Raw genomic sequence first — 27,026 nt, forward strand, 5'->3', positions numbered from 1 at the left:
TACATAATTTTCTTTGCTGAATTTTGATGGTTAAAGACCACCTTTAGCATTTTGTGCAGGAGTTGTTTTTATTTTTATTTTGCCCGCTACCTTTGTGAAAGGAAATATTTAATAATTTTTTCCCATAAATGTTTACCCGTAGTTCTCCCAAATTAAGAATGTCTCACTCTACAGGAATGTGAACTAAAAACCAAATAAAGCTTGTAGGCTTCACAACACGGTCACTCGAGCCAATGCTCTGGCCTGTGCTTAATGATGACCCAGAGTCTGACAGTTTATATCCATTTAGTTCTTTAAAAACAGCAAACATGATTTCTTTTCCTTTTTTCCCCCCTCCCTTTATATCAGCAAGAAAATTTGCTGGGTTTGTCACTAGCTCCTTAAATAGGTACTATTTTAGTCATTATGGAAAAAAAAAAATTAATTCCTGCAAGTACGAACTGATAAAGCAAAGGAAACAAATTAGAGTGTTCATAACAGTCTAATTTACCAGCTGATTTGCCTCAGTCCAAGGAAGGGAAATACTAAAGTGAATATTGTTCATTTGAACATAATATTTTCTCAGTCCAATGTATTTCAAGAGTTGTAGATGTCACTGAAGGATCTTGAAGCAATTATTTAAATAAAAGTGATTTACGGGTAAAATAGAAAATCACTACAGTGGACCATTAAATGGCATCCACATTTGAAGCTTTAGGTAAGTTGAATTAATTCAGTAAACTATACAGAAGGTTCATGAGAAGAAATATGAGTCAGGAGTGTATTTGGCAGCTGGACACAGATTGAGATTTGAGTTTGAAAGCCTGAACTTCACTTTTGAAGTCTGTTTTACATATTCGGTGTTAGTGAACTGATTCTGCTGGGGAAATTAGATTATGTGTTTGTGTGTTTTTGTAGCATACAGTCGTAAATGCACACTGGCAAACCAAAAAGACTAAATGGACTTCAAAATATGCAAAAAAGTAAACTTTTTATAGGGTTTTAAACATGTTTTTCATTAGACTGCCTTTCAGTGATTTTGAAGTGTTTCTGCTGGTCCTGCTAGGCTAAGCTTACATTTTTAAATTTGCCTGCCTCTTCTGCAGTTATAAAATTAAAATGCAATATTGTTTCTCATGTTACATTGTGTGCTATCATTTGGGTAAATATTTTGTGTAAAAATTATTTTTACAAGTGCTATTCTTGCAAAAATAACAATGCCCCCAATCTGTGGGGATTCAGACCAATATTTCCATCAAAACCAAGCCAAAAGACAAATGCTTCAGGCAGGAGGATTGTGATGGACCTTCAACCAGTGGCAGAAAGCCCATTTGTTTTTATTCTTCTTCTTGGGCGTGACAAAACTGTGATCTCTCATTGGGAAATCCATGCTAAATTATTGTCTCTCTCTCTAATCTGCTTTGAAATTAATCTGACTCCATGTCTATCTCCCCAGATTTCCTCACTCCAGTGAGCTGTCTTTTTGCCACTACATGCCAGGGTGCCCATTCAAATGAGCTGGGACAGCTGTTTGTGATGCTAAGTCAGCAAAGTGATGCCAAAAAAACCCAGAATCATAAAACAGTTTGGTTTGAAGGCACCTTTAAAGGCCATCTGGTCCAACCACCCTGCCTTGACCAAGGACATATTCAACTAGATATGGTGTTTCAGAACCCCATCCAACCTGACCTGGAATTTTTCCAGGGATGTGGCATCTATCACTTGTATCACCTGTTGCAGTGTTTCACCACCCTCTTTGTAAAAATAATTTTAAAATTCTTCCATATATTGGTCTGAATCTACCCTCTTTTAATTTAAAACCATTACCCCCTTTCCTACCACAACAAAACCAATTGAAAAATTTGTGCCCATCTTTCTTAAAAGCCCCCTTTAAATATTAAAAGGCAATAAGGTCTTCCCAGAGTCTTCTCTTCCCCAGGCTGTTCAATCCCAGTTGTCTCAGCAGCCTGTGTTCATAGGAGAGGTGCTCCAGCCCTCTGGCCTTTTTTGTAGCCCTCCTATGGAGCTGCTCCAGCAGGTCTCATGTCTTTCCTGTGCTGGAAACTCCAGAGCTGGATGTAGTACTGCAGGTAAATAACTTCATTTTTGCATCTGAAATTAGTTTGTTCAGGCAAATTAATTCCCTGATCTGATTTATTGTGCTGTCTCAACTTGGTTTTGCCATCACAGTTATGAGGGAGGGGAGGGGACAGCTTAAAACTGCGGAATCAGTGGTGTAGGGCAGAAAAACCTTCATGTCCTTTCTCTACTTTCTGACATGAAACTGGTGTTTAGTTTGTGGATGCTAATCTGTGGAATTTTGAGTTTGTGAATGGTAACCTCATTGTTGATACCACCTGGAAAATAGTAATTTCCAGTCTGAAAGTTCAGTATTTAAGCATATATCTTTTTTTCCCGTCATGGCTGTGTATATGCATCTACATTTGCATAAGGAAAAATGTTTAGTTTAATATTTTGCTGTCCTTGTACATCATGAAAAACACAGAATTTTATGATTTTACAGAAAAATCCTTCAGTGGACATAATTTCAAGTTGCAGAAGACAAAAATGATTTTGAAATCTACAGAGCACTCAAATGCATGCCATGAGAAGTTGGATATTTTTGTAGTTGAATCTGGTCATTAAAAAGTTTAGTTTGTGGGGAAGTGTAGGTGGAGATGTTAATATTTCTTTCATTACTCAACTAGAAATTTGAAAACAATGTGAAAAGTTTCCTGTGTCCTGAGATTGCCTATGTTAAATTTCAGCCTTTTAATACAAAAATCCTACACAAAGCAAGTAGAACATGGAAGTTCATTTTGTCTGTTTGTGAGCAGACCAAGTATTCTGACCCTGAGCATTTCAAAGTCTGATTTCTGTTTTCTTTGAGCAGTTTTACTTAGATTATTACCGCCTTAAGTCATCAGAGATAGTAGATGTTGTTCTTTCTTTTCACATGGCATTCTTCTGTGTCTTACTCCATACTGCAAACTGACCTCATCAGAGATCACTGTAATTTGATTGGATTGAACAGAGGTGTTGGGAAGGACTTGGAAAGACAAAGGAAGAGCATTCCTTGGCTTCTCCTTTTGTCAGGGTTGTATTTCAGGAAAACTTCTAAGTAAAACCTGTTGTGGTGCAAAGCTTGTGTGAAAATTTCTTACGCTACATGAAAATGCTGCTGCAGTGTGAAAAATAATACTCTTGCTCTTCAAGAGCATCACTTTGTGTGCAGCTATGATAAGATTCTGAGCTATTTTTGTGTGTTGTGTAAATTCCTGGTATTTTATTTCTGCCCAGTCAAGGCTTCAGATAACTTATTTTGAAAATACTGATGATTTAATTGTTTTTCAATTTAACGCTACTCAAATCAACCTGGAGATAAGAAAACTAGGAAGCATTTAATATCCAAAGGATGCATTGCCCCCTTATTCCATTTCACCCACTGTGTTCTGCAATGGTGCAGTGCCTTCTGCAACTGCAAATACCCAAAATTTGAATCTCTTCTTAACTCCTAAGCAGTGGCCACAGTTAGGCAATCTTTTCTGGCAGCTTTAATAAACTGAGTCAGTAGAAGAAGAGGATCATTGTGGTAATTATTATAAAATAGCAGTTATAACAGTAGTTCCTATTTCTGTGTTTCTAAACCTGAATAAATAACACCTTGTAGATGCTGTTGAAGTAGACAAATTGTCCCTGTTGTTCTTTGGGTAGGCAAAAATACAGGAGGTGAGGATGGTGCTTTTCCCAAGAGTGTGTCTTTCCAGGCCATCATCAGCACCCTCTATCTAGTTGTTGCAGCAGTAGTTTGGAAACGATGAGTTGTTCCTATGACCTCATTTTGGAATAATTTCAGTGTTTCCCTCTGGCACCTGGTGGCTGCTTGCTTTCCTACTGAGGTTTATAAGTGCTGACACTAGAGAAGTTACCTGGAGCTCCCAAGACAAATCTACATCCATGCCTTGGGATTTCTGTTCCTCTGTTGTTGACTTGTGCATGAGGAACAGAAAGAACTTCTGTTCACTTTCTTTTCCTCCCCTGCTCACTATAATCTTTTGTAAACTGGTCTTTTTTAGGTAGAAAACAGTACTGCCCACTAAGGAGCTGTAAGTGCCTTGTACAAAACATTCTTGCCACTTCATCAGTTGAATGTTATTCACATAGCTGTATTTACAATGTTGATTGGTCCCAGCTCCTACCACTTAATAATAGCAATTTAATAATAATTCAAAATTATAATATAAAATATACAAAGAATGCACTGTTTATGTAAGGGTTTTAATACATTAACACACCAGCTGTAGGATTAAAGCTAGTGTTCACATGTGGAGTGAAAAAATGAGGAATACTGGGAATCTTTCACTGATACCTCATATTGAAATTTGGGTTCAGTACATATACAAAGGTCAGTACATGCAGTAGTGTGAAGTATATGTAGTATAGTAGACTGGGGAGAAGGGGGAAATGAATTGGGAAAGACAGAGTTATGAATTCAAATTAAACCACTGTAGGATGAAATTGAATGTGCTTTTGGTGTTTCATTCCAAATCAGATGATACCACAGTTTTTTGTTCTATGGGAACAAAAATTTTTGTGTATGCTGTGGATAAATAACTTCTTGGTCAAGAAAGGAATGTTTGTGGTGAATTAAACTTCCATTCAATTGAAAACTATTCAAAACCTAGCTCTGTGAAACATTTTATATTTTTTGGGACTGCCATTAAAAGAACCTATTAACCAGCTTAAAAAGACCAGTGAATTATGGTTCACACCTGTTACAATTCTGAAATTAAAATTAGTGATGATGATACGTCCCAATTGGGCTAGGTGCAGGTTGTAGTTGTCTTTCCTTTTCTTCCCCTTTTCACTGGAAATGCACATTAACCACTTTTGGAAACCATAGGTGCAGTTACACTGTAAAATCCAGATCAGATCCTGCAGCTGCTGTGGGGAGTCAGCACTGCCTCAAGCCTAGCAGAATCCAGGTAAGAAAAGGGAATGGAGGAAGTTGGAATAAGCCCCTTTTCTTAGTTGAGGTTCATGATCCTCACTGGGCTTCTCCACTGACTTCCTTCAAATACCCCGTGGTGTCCAGGCAGGCTGCTGGTCCCATAGCCAGCCCAGTACCTTTGTTTCAGGTGCATAGAAAGGCAGAATGCAGTTTTCATGTTACCTTTTTCAGGATCCTACCAGGGTGGGGTTCAGCTATAGCCATATTCAATCTCCAGGAATGGCACCAGCAGTCTCCATCTCTTGGTTTTTCCATAAAGGATGCAGGACTTTATGTGTTTTCTTTTTAAGGTTAAAGATGACCTTTTTTTCTCACTAGCTTTCTACTTTTCCTAAGCTGTAACAGACTTTTTTTAACAATCAGGAAGAGATACAAACTCGGAAATTTGCTTTTATATTGTGTAAGTTCCAAAATTTAAAATTACCATGCAAGAGATGTTTGCACCTTTTTTACAGCTTTCCCTAGAGCTTTTCTTCTGCTTAAGAGAAAAGTTAGGTGTTGTCAGGGTTTAACCCCAGATGGCAGCTAAGCCCCACACAGCCACACACTCCATCCCTCAGCAGTGGGATAGCACAGAGAATCAGAAGAGTAAAAGTGAGAAAACTCATGGTTTGAGATGAAAGCACTTTAACAGGTAAAGCAAAAGCTGCTTATGGAAGCAAAAGAAAACTGGGGATACATTCACCCCTACCCATTGGCAGGCAGTTGTTCAGCCATCCCCAGGAAAACTGGGCTTCATTGTGGGTGATGGTGACTTGGGAAGACAAATGCCATCATTATGAGTGTTCTCCCCTCTTTCTCCTTGTTAGCAGGATCCTGTATAATATGGGACATTCCTTTGGTCAGTTGGGGTCATCTATCCCCTCCCAGCTCCTTATGCACCCCTGGCTTCCTCAGTGGTGGGCTGGGGTGAGGAGCAGAAAAGGCCTTGACTGTGCAAGCTCTGCTCATCAATAACTAAAACATCCCCATGTTATCAACACTGTTTCCAGCACAAATCCAAACCACAGACCCATACCAGCCACTCTGACTAAAATTAACCTTACCAGAGCCAAACCCAGCAAATACACTCAAATGTATTTCTACAGCTATTGTTAGAGAAGAAGGGAACTAAATCTTTATGTTGCATTTCTGTCTCTCACTGTTCAGCATGGCTTCTATTCACAGGCATACTGGATAATTATTCTTTGGTGTGCTGAATAAATACGTTTTGTCAAAGCAAAGCCTTGAAAGTTAATGAATAGTTACTACATTAGAGGTTTGAAAAATATTTCTAGGAAAAATGGTTGGGAATTTTTCAAAGAAATAATTTTCTGTCAGATCAACTTGTAAAATAATGGAAACTTCTTATGAAAAGCTTGTACAAGCAAATGAAAAGTTGTGAAATTGCTGAAATAGTATGTTTTGAAACAATGCCATTTTCCTACTCTGAAACCACTTGTTTAGAAATTCCACTTTGGTTAGGTTTTTTTAAAATTGGTAAAGCAAAATGCCTAAATTGATCCAAGTGGGATTCACTTACAATGTTTTCATTTGTCGTGTTCTTGTCTTGTTGGTATTTTCACACTTTTTGCAGCAGTGGAGTTTAGGGAGTATGTTTTGAAAGTGGGTGATCAGAAAGCACATTTTTAAAAAGTGTAGCCATTTTGTCTCTTTTTTATTTTGAGAATATTGTTTGAAGGCTTTGTCAATTTTGTTTTAGCATATTTCGATATTTAAATTTAGGGTATTTTTATGCTTTGCCTTAGGAGTACATGAGTTATGTAGTGGCACAGGGATCCAAACCCACAGGTTTCTCACATTACCTGGCAGTGGAGGGAGAGAACACCATGGACAGCGTGTCCCATGACAACAGGCAATGCATGAAAATACAGCCTATAGTTATTTAAATTTTATCATTTTCATATGCTGGTGGCTCTCTACGTCCTATAATCATATGTCCAGCAGGAAGGAAGCCCCTTAAAGCAACCTCCAGACCTCCTTCTGATGGTTCCTGAATGCTTTGCTCTGGGGATGAGGGTGGAGCCAGGCTGGGGGAGCAGCCTCGCAGCCTGATTTGACACCCTTCTGCACAAAGAGATCCCACTCAAGTGAAGAGCCTGGAAGGGATAAATGCAATTGCTAAGTTGCTGACAGTACTGAGAAAATACAAATACCAACCCTTATTGCCTGTGGTTTAGAAGGGTAAGCAGCAGAGACTGATGATTAAACGGCGACACCAAAGCTTTGATCTGCTTTTGTGACACTGATGCTCCAGTGAAGATCAGGGCGTGTACCCTGATCTCAGGTGCTCTGCCGGCACAGAAGTCCCTCTCCTAATGTCTCAGTGCAGTACCCTGAAGACTTAATTAGAGAAGGAATGTGTGGCAGGAAAAAGAGAAGAAGACAGCAAATGTGACAATACAGAGCAGTATCAACAGGAAACCGCATGTTTTAAAGACCAAAGTTATCTTGTTATCTTGGCTGTGATGTTGGATCTCCTGCTGGCCTGCAATGGGTAACAGCTCAGGAAAATCCAAATGTTTAGCAGTGTCTGTCCCTTCGAGTCTGTGCTGAATCACATCAGGGGCTGTAACACCACCAGCATGGTGGCAGGTGAACAATGTGTTATTGTTAATAGTCTTTTGGATAAGACACAAACCCAGAATCTTAACCACAGAATATTAAATCACCTCTTTTGGCATGAATAGATAGGCTTACTAAGAGCCCTAATCCAGTTCTAATTTACGTTATTATCTTTTGTGTCTCTAAACACTTCCTGTAGTTTTGATTAGATTTGGTCCTGTTCTCTTCTTTTCCTTGGAATATAAAAAAATGATGAGAACAAGCTATGCTGTACTGATGTTTGAATAGGTTCTTATTTTCAGGACTGGTTTTTTGCACTGGGAAGTGAAAAAAAAGGAATCAAATATACCATGCACACAGTTTCTCAGTATTTGATCAGGGTTATTATATCAAATCCAGTGTAATTACTGATTATGCCATTACAATTAAATAGTATTCCACATGCATGAGATATAAAATACAGACTATCATCTGTACAAGGTGATTGAGATTAAGATGCTCTGGCAGAGACTTTAAGACACTTCTCACTAGCCCACATAATATTTGAAATCGTACACATCTGAAGATAACCCAAGTGCTGAAAGAAGTGAGAGGTTCTCTGTGCCTGTTCTAAAATTACCCAATTAAATGCCACCAAAAAACAATCAAACAAACAAACAAACAAAAAAAAACCCAACAGACAAACAAAAAGGAGGGAATGTGGCAAATTTAAGATTTTTTATTAATGTATTGTGTGCTATATTCCAAGTTCTGATCCTGCTAAAAATGATTTCTTGAAATTACAACAAAATTTGTGTGTGGTGCTTATAAAATTGCTTCAGTGTTTGATCCTTGACTGATGTTCAGTTTAGATGGTTTAAAAGAGAAGCATGGAATTTGCATGAATGACTGAATGAAATCAAGATGAAGGAATATAACTGATGCTGCCCAGATATTTTCTCTGCCCTGCTATACAGTGTGAAATAAATCTCATTGAAATCAATGGAAAGGTATTAATTTGAGTGAGTTTTAGAAACTGGCCCAAACCTACTGCTTATGTAAAAGTAATTTATAAAGCTTTGCTTGACCTGTGACTGAAAATGGGATTTCTCGTTTTGGAAAGTTCAAATAAAAGCTTAAAATGGCAAATAAATTGTATTTTTCATTTTCAAATTGGAATTACTGCTGCCATCTGCACCTCTCTTTCAGCAGGGCTTGTGTCCATAATTTCTTATGTAAGAAATCCCACTGTATCTGGGGAAAGTGCTCTTTCAGTAATACTTGTACATCATCCATGGGATAATGCTAGTGTTACCACAGACTGGCAATTCCCCCCCAGATCCCTAACTTAAAGAGATATGGGGAACAGCAAGGTGTAAGAAAGAGAGTGGAAAAGAGGTGATACCAGAGATCACTTCTTCCTCCTCTTTGTCTCCTTCACCTTCCACATTTTCTTCCTGCTGTTGTGTCATCTCCAAAGGATCTGCAGTTGATTCACCTCTCATCCGCATTCCATTCGGATGATCCATTCCCTCCTGAAGGAACGTGTGATGGTGGTCAACCAGCACGGGCTCAGACACGAGGGTCTTTTTTGGACATGGATTACAACTGCACCCTGAATTATTTAGGTTTATTGCTTTCTTCTCCTAGGCCCAAGAGTTTCCCAACAAACAGAGGCAGTAGGATGGCCACGTTCTTCTCTGGATTCTCAAGAGAGGTTTTACCAAAGTCTATTGCCTCTCCCCTGCAGTCCTGCAGCCAGCACCCGCCCTGCTCAGAGCTGCAGCACCTTGGTGCAACTTGAATCCTTCATAGACAGGGCTGTGGACTGCCCATCAATTTGGGGACAACTTTGGCAGGCCAAAGCCACCATCGTGAGGGGACAGCCATGCTTTTCTTGTGCTGGTGCAGTACTGGGAGGGTGGGGGTTAAATGACAGGGTGCACCTGGAGCAGGGTGAAGTGTTCAGCTGCAGTCCCATCCTGCCAATACTGGCTCTTCCAGTCTTCCCTGGAGGCCATGGTGGGCTAAGTGGTGGATTGAGGGAATAGTCCTGAGGCTGCTCCTCTGGGGTTCTGGCCCCAGCCACTGAGAGCTGCTTCCCCACCTTGCCTCCCTTCTGCAATGGGAAATAGCTCTGCTTTTTCCTGCTCTGTCACATTAGAGCTCACCAGAGTAAATTCAGCAACTGCTGCAAAAGATTTAAAAATAAACACAAACTAAATTAAGAACTGAAGGGGAAAAAAAAAACAGGAAAAATATAAAAATTTTGCATGTAAAATATTTCTTTTAAGAATCTGAAAATCAGACTTTAACTCACGTGAATTTACATTTTTGCACTTCATGACATCATTTGCACAGAAAACAGAGGATCTCAAGAGCTTGCAAAATTAGTATAAATAAAATGGAAATATTTTTCTTCTCCTCTTACAGTTTTTAAAATAATGTATTTTCTTTAATTATAAATAGCTAAATCAACAAACTGGACTGACCAGGGATGTTAAGCACACTTTCATTGTTGACTTTCAGAACTATTTAAACTCTTGAGTGCTAAAAATTAAAATTCCCTCTGGGAAATCTTGTAGCTTTCAGTGGACTGGGTTGAAGTCCACAATAAGAAGTAGTTAATAGGTAGACTGTGGTGACTCCAGCAAAACAACATAATCAATTCCAGCTGCTTTTCTGATTAATCACCCTTATTATTGGAAGTCAGAGACATCATGAATTTGCACAGTAAGCATATCTTTTGAAAAGGAGCATGACAGTTTGTTACCTTAGTTGCAGCCATTTAGTCTGATTCCTCTTTTTTCACCTCTCAGAGAAAAGCTGGGACCAGCCACCCCCCTGCTCAGTAGCTGATCTCTACTCCCCAGGCACCCTGTGCTCCAGTGGCAAGGACAACAAATAGCCTGATTTTTCTTTCTTTTTTTTTTTTTTTTGGTTTACCAGTTTTGCTTGCTCTTTTCAGAAACTGAATAGTTAAAAGGGATGAATAGAACATTCTGTTTGGGACTTCAGTTTTCCAAAATAAAATATGTAAGTGAGGGAAAGGTTTCATTCAGTTTTGGCATCACTTTGTTAAGCCATTTTAAGCCAAGAAAGATTGTTATTCCACAGTGTTTGCTGATAGTAGAAAGTTTACATATCAAACTGCTTTTTTTTTTTTTCTAGGGGAAAGAAAAAATCTGTATGAATTTAAGGGACTGATCTCTTATTTGCTTTGCAGAAGAGATTGTTCTGTTAACAACTCATCAAGAAAGAAAAAAAAAAAAAAGATAAACAGGATTAACTGTTTACTTTAAGTGAGCTGAAGTCGGGTTGTTTTTCCGAAGAAGAACACAATGTACTGTTGTATCTGGTTTCCAGAGTGGTGTTTATCATAATTCCTCCTGCAGTGGTTGGTAGAGTGCTGGGAAGGCTCTCCGCCCACTCACAGCTCGCTCCCTTTCCCTCTCCCATTGAGGCCTCCGGCCAGGACTGCGAGATGGAGAGGGCTGTCCTGTGTGATCTTTACTGCCTGACACGAGCTGACATTGACCGAGAATAAAATAACAGGGGCCGTTTCCTAGAACTCTCAGTGGACTGCTGAGAACTGCTACCATAACTCCTGTAAACACACGGCGCACACACAAACACGCTCCCTCTCCCTCATTTAGAAACACACCTAGGACAGGCAGCCACTGACAGGGGCTGGAGGAAAACAGCACCAGTGGAAAACACGGCCGGCAGAACCTGCAAGAAGGCAGAAAATTGCCTTCCTGCTGGGTAGGGAGCCCTGGCAAGCCTGCACTTCTGCTTTTCTTCTTGGCTCTTTGCTCTGTCCTTGATTTTTGATGAATGTTATACTTTTCTGCTAGTTCAGTGGGATGATGTGGCACTGACACAGCAGAGTGTCTTATTTAATACAGCCACAGCTGTGTAAGAAATCCTGCGGGATTGCTAAATTTCATTTACCTTTCACGTGCCATAGGAAATGCACAGGCAGTGCTATACTGCCAAGAATGCTATTTAGGATCAGCTGTGCCTGCTGAAATGGGCAGAGGGTTTTTTTTTAATACTCACTGCATGTTGATTTTTTGTTTTTAATATAAAATCTTCCAGGATCCCATTCATGGTTCTCTGTGGTTCAGAAGTAAATCTGGTGAATCCACAAACAATACAGTCTTGAAAGATAAGGGACCCCAGCACCGCTGCTACTGTGATCTTGCTTCATTCCAGATGCTGTAAGGCCCTCACTGTGGGCTCTGCAGGGCAAGTTGACAGTTCTCTGAGTCTTGCAGTGTGAAAGAAATGAGTTGATACTGCAGGGAAGCCTTTCCTCTCTAGATATACACATAAATATATACAGCCTCCTCCCCTAACTCAAATGGCATCTAGCACACATAACAGGCTTTGTGGACCAGCCCTCCCAGATACAATCGTGTTATTCAGCTATTGCTCTCAGATCACTCTTTGAAGACAGGACTTTTATTCTGATTTTTACGTATAAGGAACTGAGGCGTGGAGGAAACACAGCGCAGCAAAGATGATGTGAAACGCTGCCAGAACCAGCAACTGAATGCTGATTTTCTTGGAAAGGAGGGTGCTGAGCACCTTGCAAGAAAAGATCTTTTTGGCAGCACCCCACCAACTGTTGGAATTCTTGGATGCCAAAACAATAATTACAAAGTCTTGAGATTAAAAAAATAAACAAAGAACCCCTCCTCAGATTCACAGATAAGTACTTGAAATGACTGGGTGGTAATTACTTGTTATATTTGGAACATAATCTTTCTATTGGACATCATCCATAAGAAAGACTTGCAGTTTTCAGCTGAGCCTGTGAGTTTCTTAAATATACATTTTTACTCTTGATTAGTAAATTGTGACGTGCAGGAAAATAATATTTTTTCTGAATTGCATGCTGAAATAACCAAGGGGTTGTGATGGGATTCCATGCTGAAGTAATGGTACGCTGAAGAACCTGAGGAGGGTGTGCATCATTATTTTTCTTACCAACTACAATTAACAGCACAGTGAGTGAAACATGCTGGGGTGATCTGATGTGCTTGCAAACTCAGAATTGGTTTTATTTGCATAACAAGCTGTATGGAATGGATCTTAGCAGAAGAACCATAAATTATGTCCCTTGGGGGGTTGAGTTGCTGGGGGATCTGGAGGGAGGAAGACCTTACTGCTCCATTGTGGCCTAGCCTTTATACAAACTTTTAGGCAATACTTAGGAAGTTATTTTTCCTTAACTCTCTGTGTCTTCCAAACCAGCTATCACTATAAAAATTGATTTACATTGCATCATTACTTTGGATCTAAACTATGAATGTAGAACAACTTCAGTATTCATTTTTGAATCTGACATAAGCAAAGCTATCCATGATACTGAAAATATTTTTCAAATGCGACTCTGTAACTGTTTGAAATTACAGCTTAGGCTCTATATCGTGTTTGAGTGAATGTCAGGAATGTCTTTTTATGGTTTTGAATGTTTTGTTTACTTTTGAGAGAAATTCCATGTACCAATAAAACACACACATCAGCAGTTCCATTCAAAAGTGCACTTAGAGCCAGTGTCAGATGGAGAGTTTAAAAAGTTCACGTGGTGTCATGTGAAAACTTCATATAAGAAATGGTTTTTGCAGGAAGAAAATGTCACATGTGAAGCTGTGGTTGTCATGGCAAGTACAAAAAGCTGGCTTTCGTGCTACCCCAATTCCTGACAAGTTGCATGTGTCTCCCACCAGGCAGGTGGTGTTCCATGTTTTGAGTGGGAGCATTTGCAGTGCAGTGCAGCCCTGTTCTCTACACAGTGCATTGCAAAGGTAGCTCTGCTGACACCCTTGGCTCATGCAGGTCTCTTCCTACGCACAAAAGCTGTTTCCCACAGAAGTGCTGCTTCTTCAGGCCACAGGCAGAAAATAGTAGGTGGAAGGATTAACATGAATGAAGAAATGGAAAAAGCAATCAGCAGGCAGGGGATCAGGAAAGAGCTTGTGGAAGTGGTATTTGATTTTCCAGTTTGTGTTGAACTATGTGATGATTCAAGGAAGAGAATAAAAACAAGCAACAGTTATCTTATAACTTACACCCTCACTCCATTTTTTAACATATATATAAAAATTGTCATGAAAGCAAGGAAATTTGAAAATGGGGGTCTTGGTATAGTTACTGTAGCGAGTATTTGCAAGTGTGTTACAGAAATCCTCTGTCAGAAAGTGTCTGCAAAAATAAAAGTTTCCTTTCCTGAGACCAGAGAGGCCTCTGCAACATATTTTCAATTTGAGATGCTGAGATAAGACTAGGTCATTTCCCTGGTGATACTCCAATCACATGTGCAATTTCTACCAATACTTCTGCCAGGTCCAGCACTCCAAAACTGCCTTTTTCTTTCTTTCTTTCTTTCCTTCTGGGCCCTTCCACAGTTGCCAAATAAAAACATACATGATCGCAAACTATACATTTCAGTAGTTTTAAACCTCCAGTTTTCAAAGCAAATTATCACTGTTTTGTTAATGTCAGTGCTTCAAACCAGAGCATCAGGCTGGGTCCAAAAAATGTCTGTACTTGGATCAGGATTATTCTTCCAGTTTAACATTCCTCTTTTAAACTGGAAACGATGGTGCTTGTGTTTTCCTCTGTACCTTTGTGCCTCTGCAGCCTAGGCAGAGAAGGAGATAGTTGCCATCATCATTAATTTGTATTTGTAGCATTCAGTCTGTAGTTGTGTTCTGTAGAGCTTCACTCACTTTTTATTGACAGCTAATGGTATGGATTTTAAGCAGAAAACTCTAAATCTTATGTCTCCCTGAAGAAGGCTACAGTGGGTACATTCTTTTCAAAAGGGAGCATGAAGGAACTTTAAATATGCTTTTAGCAGAGAAACACTAGTGTTAAATAAGATTATAGTACATATATAATATACAAATAATATTGTTAAATTAATTGAAGTAATATAATATAGATATATTATAGTATATATATATATATATATATAGTATAGTATAGATATATATAGTATATATATATATATATATATATAGATATATTATAGTATAGAGAAATGTTAGTGCTGAAAGGGGGAAGATGGACAGTTGTCCCTGTGCTCTGAGTTTGATTTTTCAATTAGTACATGGGTATGGTGAATGCAAGGAGTTTGTAAGGTAGGGATAAATTAAACCCAGCTAGGGTGGTGTCCTGCAGGTTACAATTTGAATGTGAGCCATATTAGCAGGAGTTAATCAGCTCCACCTTGAGACTTGACCAGACAAGTTGCTGGATTGGAGTTGTGTAGGTAGCGTTGTGCCTCTGGTGATGCAGGGAGAGGGGGTTTTGTTTGTGTGTGTTTATGTACGTGTGCTTTATGCCTCTGCTAGGACCGCACCTCGCAGAGATAAGAAGTCCTTCTGACAAACAAAACAGCAGCAGCTGTCTCATGGATGGTGAAGATAAAGGATGAGCAAATATCAGAGCTAGTACAAGTCAATTAGTTTTCAGGCATTTTCCCATTCCCCCCTTTCACTCCCAAGAAAGAGCATCTAAGGAGGTCTGTGCAAAGTGCTGCAAAGGTGGTGATGTTGCCAGGTTGCCTGGCTGTCCTGCTCCTCATGCTGTACTGCTCAGCTTAGCTGTCATGGAGCAGAGCTGCCCTGGGCCACACAACTGTCCTCCTATACCCAAGGCTAAAACAATTACTTGTTGGTTAAGATCTGCTCATGACAAATTTCTGCTGTTTGTTTTCCCGAGACTCAGTAAAGGCAGCGTCTGTGTACTCAGTCTGCTCTGGCTTCCCTGCGCTCCCATCTCCTCTCCAGGCAGATCTTCCTCTCCTTATTCTTTTCCCCTAGCTGCTGAAGAGGCTGGAGGTGACCAAAAATGGAGAAGGTTTTCATCACCCTTACCTCTCCAGAAAGTCAGATGCTTGATAAAAAGCAGCAGTATGGAAAGAGATTATTTTTCATGCATAAAAACATATTAGTAAAAGAAGGGCTTACCCTTTACCCATGAAGAGTGACTAACTGGGAGAAGGGCATGGCATTAATCCTGTAATCCTCTCCAGATTTCTACTGGGAGACATTTTGTCCTAAAGATCAGCACAGTCATAGAAATAATGCAGAGCAATCAGTCTCATCTTCCTCCAGCCCCCATCCTTGCTTCTGGCTATTAGCAAATTAACAAAATCTTCCCAAGCTTTTGCATGAGACTTACTGTGTCATTACATTAAAAAAAAAACAAAACCTAAACTCTGCCTCACTTCTTATCATTCCCTATCTTCTCCCCCTTTACTATTACCAATGTGTCATGCTTCACCTTTTCCTTAGTCTGCATCTCATACATTTGTTCCTCTACTGGCTTTCCTGCTACCCCTCTCTCCAGGAGTGAGTTCTCTGCTATTTTGCATTACATATTTCAGTTTCCAAACCCATATTTTAAATTGAGGGTCTTACACAGGGTCGCATCCTGTTGTCCCAAAAATAAATTTATTTCCTCCCTGCACAAGCACCACTGGTTAAATTGGAGATGTTGCCTGTCTTATTTTAACATTTTAGTACTATGCATGCTGACAAGGCATTGGTAAAGGTGTGTTTAACCTTATTAACTGATACAAATCCAAATTTTATGAAAAAGAGGTATTTCCTATAGATGCACACAAAACATAAATGCTGAATTCCTGCGGGGCAGATACTCATTTTGGCTTTGCAGCTTGTGTCATAATTTTGATGTGGGTTTTCATCGTGGTAGTGAGGTTCAAAGCAGGGGAAAAAGTAATGGGACAAGCTGTTGGCTTTAATCACAGTTAGACTGCTTGTTGAAAATTAATTTGTGAGAACATTTGCTGTAATATGAGAGCAACTCTGCAACATGGGAAAATAACCCAAATGCACTGTTCTTGGAATAAAGTGAAATCAAGGGAAAAAAGAGTACTGGTAAGGAATTTAAGGTCCTGAATCAGTAGGCTCTGAATGCAGCTGAACTACTGTCAGTGATGCTGACAGCATGTACAAAATCCATAAGAACAGAACCAGTTCCAAAGAACAGGAGGGTAGTTCTCCAAGTGCATTGCTAAATCTGTTGTGGGATACAGCTGATTTCATGATAGTCATTCAGTGGGAAAATCAAACACCTCAAACACCTATAGCATTTTAAGGTTTTGCCATCGTTCATTGATACTGTTTTAAAGGCATGGGGAAGCAGGGAGAATGTGTTTGTGAACTTCTAATCGTGGGGTTGATCTGGGATATTTCTCTCTCAGTCTGCAGTTGGGCGTCTGAAGGGTTATTAATGAAATTCTGACTTCCAAGTGAGTGAATACACACATTTAATTTTAAATGCATGTAGCAGAGAAACCGTGACTACCTTCTGGACACTGTTAAGAGCAAGTGTAGTAAATAGAATATCTGTCTGTGCTTGTGTACAAACCTGACAGAGCAAAGGCACTTCTTCTGCTGCTCTGTGTTCCTTCATGATGCCAGTGAACATGAATGTATTCCCAGTGTGGATGGGAACATTACTGATGGAAGCCTCCAGTGGCACAGTTCTCTGCATTGAGCATGGTCATAAGATGACCATTCTCCTGTCATGTGACCCGAGATTGCTGTATGTGCTGCATACCTTGGACAGCTGGAGTGGGAGCTTCAAGGAAAACACATCCTTTCCTAGAAGCAGTACTCCATGCAAGTAGGAGTTTACTTTTAAATAGTTGATTTTCAAGAAACTCAGATGATGCTGCTGCTGATGATGATTTGGCCACAGTATTTTTTGGTCAGATGAGTTTCCTGTCCTCGCCATTTATGTGCCGCCACACAGGAATGGAAATCTGTGGCCAGGGATGCAGGGAGTTGAGATTCCCATGTCTGACAGAAACCATCTCTTTGCTTGACTTAAAAGGACTTGGAAAATGCTCTTTTACTGACTGATGTCTTCAGCACCAACCAAGCTAGTTTTATTTGGGCAATTAACATGTCCCAGAGGACTTAATATGACCCTGGTGCCAGCTAGTCTGAGACTTACTTGTGTTCAGTTATGTCTCACTAAAGATATGAGAAATTCCAGTGATCAGTTAAGAGACTGCTGAACTGATCTGATCTGAGACACTAACTCAGTTGGCCCTTCTTGCTCCGAGATACAGAGGCCTAATTTTTCACAATTAACAGTCAACATTTTGTTAACATAGGCAAAACTGTTTGGTTTGTTTTTCCGGTTCCCCTCAATCTGATTTTCAGAAATGTTCAGAGAATAATGAACTCTGGTTTTCCAAACATAACAATATCACAGGGAGTTTCAGTCAAATCAGTTAAAACTCAGGGGAATTCTTAACTGGATTCAAAGTCCTAACATGGAAAGCAGCAGGGAAACATAGTTCTTCTCATTTGTTTTGGGTTTTTTTCTGATGATGACTGGGTTTGTATGGGACCTTTGTAGCTGCAGGTATGGGGAAAATATGGGAATCTGTGTTTGTCCCCAGTCTTGTTCCTCCCTGCTCCTTACAACCATTTGAAAAAATGAGGACTCTTAGCTGGTGCTTGCATAATTGCTGATGTCAGAAAGCCTTTGGGGCTGTGTCTTATATCAAATGCAGCTTTCTTGAGTGTCTAAGCCAAAGTTAGGCACTTCATAATGAGCAAGGAAAGTGCGATCAGTGCTCCTCCATGTGCCTGCTTTTCCATGTGAAGAAAATACATGGATTTCTTCAGTGTAGGAGCTCATTTCATTTGAAATGTATTTTATAAAGATACAATGACTGCTGCTGAATGCTTTCAGGGTGTATGTACCTTACAGGATGTGTTCCAAGAGCAGTTGGAGTTGGCTTGCTGGGAACAATGGTGCTGCTCTGGGGAGGGTACTTTTGGCGTGTACCTTCAAAATGAACTGAATTCTGCTGCCTGGTGCACCCCTGAGTTTTATTTGGAAACAAAGATGTGTGTGCTACCCTCAAAAGTAATTTTTGTTTCCCTTTGAAAAGTTTCCATGCTTAACTGTCTCTTTCTGAGGCAATTAAAACCAATCTTGTAGACAGGGGCCTCCTTCCTCCAGCCCTGCATGATTCATGCTATCGTGGCTGCTCATCTCAGGTGCAGAATCTTGTGAAATGTGCTTTTCACTATCTAAATGTATGACATCCACTGATTTTGCCTTATCTGTTATGACAGTACTATCTTCTCAAAATGCCATCAAGTTAGTTAAGCAATACTTCCCAGCCCTACAGCCCCTACTTCCATAGATTTTAATCAAATTGTTTGTTTAGCAGGTTCTTTAATTACCTTCTTAAAATAGTTCCTCTGGGCTTCATACCCAGCTCTGAATACACCAATCTCCAGTTTTATGTTGTTTTTCTTTAGTTTTGCCCTTTAAAGAAAAATTGATGTTTCACTCTTTTTTGCATCCCGAGGACTCCTTTTTAAAAAAGAGTGTGGGAAAATGTAATGCTTGCTTTGCCAGTCTCACTGATTATTACTTGTGAATTATGTTCCTTTGCTTACTTCTAAGCAGAATTTTTATATTTAAACTCACACATATTTATGTTTCTGTTGTTTTTCTGTCTTTATTGTAGAATTCACTTCAAGTAAGGCAAAAACTCAACTTTCTTCATTTTTAAGTACACAAGCCACATGGTACACAGCAGATAATTAATCTAATCCCCAGTGCAAGCTTTGTTTCAGTCATGCTTCTCTGCTTCATGGCCCTATTATGTCCTGAAAACGTACATGAGAAAACCTTTAAAGATGTTGGGTTTGTTTATTGATAGATTACTTGATAGGAATTCTGCAGATGCTGCAGAGGATAAGCCCTGTCCTGAAGCCTGTAATACCGTTTTCAGATCTTTGCTCACTGGTTTGTTATGAGCAGATGCCAGTGAGTAATGGAGGAATGTTTTGCAGGTTATGCCTCCTTGTCCAGGATGCCTATGGCATGTTCAGTGAAGTGCAGCTGCAGTCCCTGAGTTCTGCAGATGACATCGAGCAGTACTGCAGGAGATGGGAAGGAAAATCTTGCTGCTTAGCTGGAATGAAGATTTTGCAGAGAACTACAAGAGGAAGGTGAGAACAATTAATGGAAGAACATAATGCTGGCTGTGGCAGGCAAAGATGGTCTGACTTTTTATTTATTTCTGTGACCAGCACTCTTTGGGACAACTGAACCTGGCTTTGTTCAATCAAATGTCCTCATTGCCACTTTTGGGGCATCCAGCTGTGCTTGAGCCAACTGTTCTCCAAAATGAGCATAAATAAGCTAATGCACAAATACACACTTAGCAGAGTAAGGAATTTCTGTGTGCAGTACTCCATAAAATATGAGTTTTCTTCCTCTTCAGTATATTCAGAGACTTATAAACATTAGTTCATCTCCCTTTCATTGCAGAACTTTTTACTGCACGAAGTTTTTCTACAGTGCTGCCCAGTATGGCTTGAACTTTCAAGCACAGGCTTTCCTTTAGTATATTAGGGATTAATTCTGTTACATCTGTATGGTTTTAGAACTACAGTTTAAGTTTCTTTAAAAAAAAAAAATCTTGCAAATCTTTAAGCCATTCCTATTTTGGAATAAGAGTGTCAATAGCTTTATAGAAAAATTCCCCCAGGTAAGTAACAAATTGACTTATGGTACGTGTCAGATTTTGCTTATTCTGTGATTCCTCTTACGCTCTTCAAATAAAATATCTTCAGTCAAGAAAAAAAATTCAATAGATCAATTATCTTACAGAGTATCTTTCTAAGGAGAGTGATACAATGTTCTCATGGGGACCTATATAAGTATAATTAGATTGGTTCAGTTCTCAACATAATTTATTCGTACAAGCATCCGATCTAGATAAGCCTTTGCTATTAGAATGGCTATGGTATTTCTGCTGACACTTTTTTTCCTGTTGAAAAATGCTGTTTCATCAAAACCAGAATGTTTCATGGAAACATTATCTATTTTGGAGACAGCTTTGTTGGGAAGATTTTTTTTCAGGTCCAGAGGGAGTGAATATTCTTTCTCTTATTCTCATTTCATGAAAACTTTGAGAAAGTCTCATTTTTGTTTCATATTGGAACAAAAACAAATTTCAAAGCTTTGAAATGTTTAGCAAAATGGAATTGTTGTTTTCCAGCCAGCCCTATTCAGTATGCTTTTCTTTTTATGTACTTGCAGTGTTAATTTTCAGAGCCTTTGGATTTCAAGCCTACTTGCATTTTTATGGATCTTTAATAACAAACACGTCTTCTTATTTAATTATTTTGTTGGCTTTTTTTTTCAAGTTACATTTTTTCCAAACAAATTAAATAATGGCTTTGGAATTCTGGATACAAATGAAGTTTTACAACTGGCTGCTGGTGCTTCCAGTACTCTGCCTAACTAATAAGAGACAGACTTCTTCTAATGTAAATTCTGTTTCAAAGCAGCAGTAACTTACTTCTGGCTATTCTGAGGATGTTCAGAAGACACACTGCTGAAAATGCTGGTGGCTCAGCTGGAGCTGTGCTGGTGGTAACCCTGCTAGGGAACATTAAAAGAAAATGGGTATAGTGTAGCTTCGGGGACAGTGCAGCGGTTAAAACGTGATTTCATTGTACAAGATGGGTGGGTGGGGGAATTGTTCAGGGATTTATTTTTTTCTTAATTGTTTAAGCCTAAGTTCTGCTTTGTAACTTTTTATTACTTTTAAGTGTTTGGGACACATTCTAGGTGTGATGGAAACCACAGCAAAGCCATAGCTGAAATGAATACGAGGGAGTACTTACTCTCAGAGAGCATAATTAAGCTGTAGAACTCATTGCCACTGGATAAATGGATTTCCAGAGCCACTGGTGGATCCAAGCACATGATGGGTTATGCCTGTGAGTGCCCAACCTTGGCTTGCAGCACATGAGTGAGTAAGAACTATGTGGTCTGCCCTGCAAGAAAGACTGCTGCCTTTTTTTTTTTTTTTTTTTTTTTTTTTTGGAGAACGCCAATTATTTTTGGAAGGAGATGGCTTTGAAACTGTTTGTTTCCTGGAGTCTGACAGTGGCTTTTAAAGTGGATAAAAGGGAAGAAAATGTAGGAAATACTAGGGAAAAGTAATGACTTTTTTTTGTGTGTGCCTTTGAAGCACATGATTTGGAGGAAGCCAGGAATGGCTAATAAGATCCCATATGTTCATGTTGTCCCACAGTCATATGGATTGTAATCAGAGACAGAGTGTTTCCTTGGTCCCTCTGAGAGACAGAGGACATTTGCTAATAGATACAAGAGCTTCTCAAGAGTTTTGCATCAATAGACCACTGTTACTGTTCAAAAAATTTTCCAGGCTGTCATCCATCCTCAAGTATTTAATTTGAAGTACTATTTGACATCATTCCAGTAAATGCAATTTCAAAATCACTGTTGAAAGCTGAAGTTTCATTTCAAGGGCTAAATACCTATAAGCCTACGATAAAGGGTTTTTTACACCCAGGGGAAACCCAGCTGAACTTGATCTTTGGAATGGACCTGTACTGTTAAGGAGTGCTAAAGAAACTAAACACATTTCTTCTTTGATAAGAAAACACTTATGTTCCAAGAGAAAAGTGGGATAAGAACTTACACAACCATGTCCTGTCTTGACAGAGATCAGCTCTGTGAAAAATTGGACTGATGATGTAACCTTACATTGAGAAAAACACTTAATGTTAAATATTGGTTTTCAATATGCTTTGACAAGTAGAAGGGTCTTGTAGAGGTCCTTTGAAGGTCTTTTACTGATTTGGGTGCTTTTCAGAGCCAGACCCTTACCCCACATAAAGCATACTCCCCTAAACCATCCCTGCAAGAAATCCTTCCCTTGGCAGTGCAGTAAAGGAAGTGGTGTTTCCCTTTGCAGCCAGTTTCTGGCAATCCTGTAAGACACAGGGACATGGCTGAGTCATGGCAGAGCTGCTTGTTCAGTGCCTGGTTTCCAGCAGCTCTTCTACTCTGTTTGTGAGGCTGCTGGGTAAAGTAGGAAGCAGTAGTGTGGCAACTGACTGAACTTGTGTGGTTCAGTATCTGTTTCCTGACAGCTTTTCTCTTCACCCTCTCATCCATACTTGTCACCTAGCCTTTCCTACAACTATTCCTTGGACTGCATGCTTAGAATCAGCAAAAAAAAAAAAAAAGAAGAAAAAGAGTACAGTGGTTTAAAGGGAGAAGACTGAAAAACATTCATTGAAAGGCTGCTGGTGGTGTTGTTTCCTTAGAGGCTCTTGTTCTCACCCTCCCACTGCCTCATGTGTCAGCCTTAAATTCAGTCCCTTGAGGAAGGGGAAGTGAGATTTTGGGGGTGTGCTGCTAGAGGCAGGAATGCTGGTTAAGAATCCATATGCAGCACATGCAACCCCCCTGGCTTTTAATAGGTCCCAGGCATGTTTCAGGTATGTCAGGTATAACCAGGAACTAAATCAATGCAATTACATGCAGGGGCTGAGCACTCACTAAAATGCCTCAGGAGTAAATAACCTATAAATTGTCATAGTTCCTGCTTCCTACTGGAAATTAATTTCAATGATCTGATTAATTTCTATTTCAATCTTTGATGTTAGAGACCTGTCTTTATCAACAACAACAACAACAAAAAAAATACAGATTTTTTTTTTAGCCCTACCTGGAGTTCCACACAGAATAATAATTTGGATTTTGACAATTTGGGTTTTTTAACCTGATTTTCCTCCCATTAAGTTGTTTTACTGCTGAGTATAGCAGAGGTACCTGCTTCTTCTCTTTATGCTTTCCTATGTGTTAGAAATATGAAGAGTTTCTCTGCAGCAGAACAGAAAGATAACAGCAATTTAAAAATGGAGGGGGGAGGAAGAGCACAGGGTGTCAGTACAAATTTTGTCCCTAAATTGAAAAAATGGTTAATAATCTGCAAAAGAGGAGGCAACTGCTGTATGTAGAATGCTAAAATCTGCACTGGTGTTGGATAGGCTGAAACACTTTGAAGGATACATCAACTCATAAGCTTTGACTTTGGAGCCAACATTTAATTCAAGGCAGGCTGTACTATCTGTTGCATTTTCCTCTGCAGTAAACAGGCTCTGAATCTTGAGCTCATCAACCAGTGTTATGTTTTTCTGAGAAATTTCTGCATTTTCAAATAAAGCTGGCTTCTGTTGTTTGTCATTTTAAACTTTCAAATGTTAGGCACTGAAATGTGAAATCTCCCTGTATGTTTGTAGTGGTCACTATTGTGCTTGAGGGTTTTCATTCTTTTCTATTTTTTTCCCCTTTTTATTTTTTTATTACTTCTCTGACCTCAATTTCTCTCATTTTTTCCCCTTTACTCTTCACTTTATACTTTCTCTTCATTTTGTTTTGCCCTCAGAAGAGAGGACCACTGCTAACTGCTGCACAAGTAAGTGTTTCAACTTACATTTCATTGACAGGAAATGTAATAGTAAGAACTCTCCACAGAGCAAGGAGGTCATAACTTCCTTCCTTTGGTTTTCCCTCCTCCAAAAAGACTGCCATCTACAAGATCCACCCATGTCTCTGGGTTTTGAGGTCCTCAAACATTTCAGTAATTTCTGTGGTTAAAAGCTGAGTTTCATTTAAAGCATAATTTCAGTAATCACATTGAAGTTTGGACTATATGCATTCTTTTTATATTCATTTCTATGGCTGCTTTTGTATCAGAAATGAAGTTTTTTATTTCCTGAATTTTCTGTTATTTAATAAACATGGACTGCTGCTTGTATCTTAGTGCTTGTGTCATTAATCTATTCAGTAATCAGCACTGGAGAATAATATAGGCTTATCCATATTGAATCAAAAGTGCTTTTATAACATAATTTCAGTGATTTCATGTAGTAAGTGTAATTTCTAATATGCTATAGGAAATTGAATTACTAAAGTATGTAAATCATTCAACTACATGGTTCCATATATCTAAACAAAATCAGGGGGGAAGAAGAGGTCAGCAGCCTTTCCTCCCTGTTTGTGCTTTGTCAAAGATGCTGGTTTAGTAGGCTCAGACTTTTACTTTGTGATTTTGTTGCTTTTATTACTCAAGACTAAGAAAATGTGGTGTTGCATAGTTTGTGCTCTGTGAGTCTTAGTAGGTCAGTGAAAGGGAGGGAGGGAGCCTACAGTGTCAGCTTTATATTTGGATTGCTTGTCCCTTGACAGTTGAAGTTTTTGCAGACTAGGTGATTATTAAGGAATTTCTTAGTTTTGCACAGAGGGCTAGAAATTGCTTTATTTTTGAGTTCTTAATAATTTAGACTGACACTGCCAAAGAAAACTGGTTTGGTTTAGACAAAAAGTTTAAGAAGTAGGAGAGGAGGAAGCAGAGAAGTTCCAAGTCCTGAGTCCTCAGAGCAGAGCTGTGGAAGATGTTGGAAGAGATCCTAGCATCTTTCTGTTCCTTGCTATAAACCTTACATAGTGCTCCTTTTTTCCCTGTTTATGTGCCTTCTTTTCTCTCATGTTGCTGATATTTTCTCCCTCTAGTATTTTTCCCTTGAGCCTGTTATGATTATTAAAGTTGAAAAATCCCCCGAACTATAAGCTGTCTGTTAAAAGTTGGATCAGGCATGGCAGACACAAAGTTCTTGGACCAGAACTGGAGCTGAAACTTCATGCTTTTGAGAGAAATAAACAAAACCTTCTTATTATGTTATGAAATAAGTTGTCAGGTCAGAATTAATGAAATGCAGTTTTGAAAAATCAGAGTTATTTGTCTTTTGAAACACAGCTTGTAGTATGAAAAAAATGGAATTTCCACAGGATCAGAGATGTTCTGGTAGTGTAAATACTGGTGTATCAGTCATGTATTTAGCCTGTTTAACAGTATTATACCTTTAAAATTCTCTGCCTGATGTCTGGGCACACAGGAGGCAGTTTGCATTTATGGATACAGAGAAAAGATATACTGAAGTTTAGCAAGGAAAGGTTAAGAGAGATGTCTTTTGAGGACATTGGCTAGTAAAAATAATTAAGGACACAAAAAAACCCAATTTTGCTTATTATATCCACACACATGTATAAAATTATATACACACACATATATAAAATCTGATTGTATATATAAGCAAAGCTTGAAGATGTGGGTTTATAGAAGAGAGGCATACCTACCTGTCACAAGTCCAAATTTCTGTGGAAATCTTTACTGTAACACTCCACTGGAGTTACTGGTGGTCTTATTTTGTCGGTGTCAAACAGTGGAAATAGACATATTTGGGATGGGACAAAATTTGTTTCACCAAACACAGAGTTGAGCCTGGCATGGAAAGTAGAGAGCTGAGTCTGTCATTTAGAACCTCATAGGTGATTTTGTCCTTTTCCTGCTATAGATTCAATCTTTATTTTCAAAGTTACAGAGTACTACAATAGAGCCCTAGTCTCTGAAGTAAAAGAAAAAAAAAGCTATTAAAAGTACTTTACATTTCATTTTTCTTTTTGATCCCTGAGCCTGTTTCTTCTCACTTCTTATTCTGCTTTTCCTTTCTTAGAAGTCTGTCCTTTTTTTTTTTTTTCCCAAAGTAACTAGTAATTACACTCACTGAGCAAAATTTAAGCATTTTTATTTTGTCTTGTGTATGCAGAGAGGCTCCATATGCACATGGGAGCTAACCATGCCCCTTTGCTGTAGCACAGAGCCAGCTGTTCATCTCTTGTCCTGACTCTAGCTGAAGAAGGCTACACATATTGAATAAACTGCACCCATTGTTCAAATCAGATTGAACTGGAGTTTGAGTGTTACTTGGCCAGTGAAGGGAATTAATTTTATTCTTTCTGTGAGGATAATGATCTTCTGCAGAGGAGGACACAATGTCTTTGTCATTTCTCCACTGTCAGTGGCCCCACTTTATTCTCCCTTCTGCTAAGCTGAAGCCCATAAGTGGAGAGAGAGAGAGTTAACTTTCCTGTAGATCTATAAGTGGGTGGAGCAAGCAGGGAGCTCCCCCCCAGGGACACAGACTGATGGAGTGAGAGTCCCAGGAGAGAACATCCCAGCTCACAGACAAGGATCACAGCAGGATGTGATTTGGAATTTGCTAATCCTTTGGTTTGTCTCTGCCCTTGGCCTGACTGGTGTCAAAGAAATGATGGGGCTAAGATATTCAGGAGTCTTGCCCCACCCAGCATTGATCCTCTGCCTGCTTGCAAACAAATCCTGTCATTTACATTTATGAAGTGCTCCTGGTTCAAGCAGTAGATGGCCTTCTCCAAAAGGGCACAAAGGATAGAAGAAAAGGTGCCACATGTGTTAGATATTCTGACACAGATAGCAAGTTAGGAGTGAGCTAAAGAAGAAAGGACAACTTCATGTCCTTTGTGAACACTTTAAAATGCAAATGAGGGATCAGTCTGTGTGAAGATGTGAACATGCAACAAATGACATGGCTTAGTTGCTCTAAATTGATAAATGTGCAATCTCTGTGCACAGTCTGTGGTACATTCCTGCCTGTGCTCTGACCTTGTGCTGTGGGTCCTGTGAGGAAGGTCATTTATGGAACTGCCTGAGCTGGACAGGAGGCTCTGCTCTTGTTTTGTAGCTCTCCTTTTTCATCTCCCAGTT

The 27,026-nt window shown here is 39.3% G+C and overlaps 1 protein-coding gene and 1 long non-coding RNA gene across 8 annotated transcripts in view; one reads left to right on the plus strand and one right to left on the minus strand.

Annotated features, from left to right (window-relative positions):
• Positions 1-27,026, plus strand: part of SPIDR (scaffold protein involved in DNA repair) — a 195,212-nt gene that overhangs the window by 148,279 nt on the left and 19,907 nt on the right. For all 6 annotated transcript variants that reach the window (XR_007776917.1, XR_007776918.1, XR_001989869.3 and 3 more), the window contains exon 11: positions 19,405-19,563. Coding sequence is in view for 3 of the 6 variants with exons in the window: in XM_050971123.1 (XP_050827080.1) it covers positions 19,405-19,563 (159 nt within the window). In the remaining 3 variants the exon portion in view is untranslated. The remainder of the gene's footprint in view (positions 1-19,404; positions 19,564-27,026) is intronic.
• Positions 8,259-12,164, minus strand: LOC127059275 (uncharacterized). 2 transcript variants are annotated; one of them, XR_007776919.1, is made up of 2 exons: positions 11,597-12,164; positions 8,259-9,725 (listed from the first exon to the last, which is right to left on the minus strand). It is a non-coding gene; the product is annotated as an uncharacterized LOC127059275 (long non-coding RNA). The 2 variants fall into 2 exon arrangements; XR_007776920.1 differs by lacking the exon at positions 11,597-12,164 and adding an exon at positions 10,308-10,645.

This window comes from Serinus canaria, chromosome 2, assembly GCF_022539315.1.
Source record: "Serinus canaria isolate serCan28SL12 chromosome 2, serCan2020, whole genome shotgun sequence".
Taxonomy (NCBI): Eukaryota; Metazoa; Chordata; class Aves; order Passeriformes; family Fringillidae; genus Serinus; species Serinus canaria.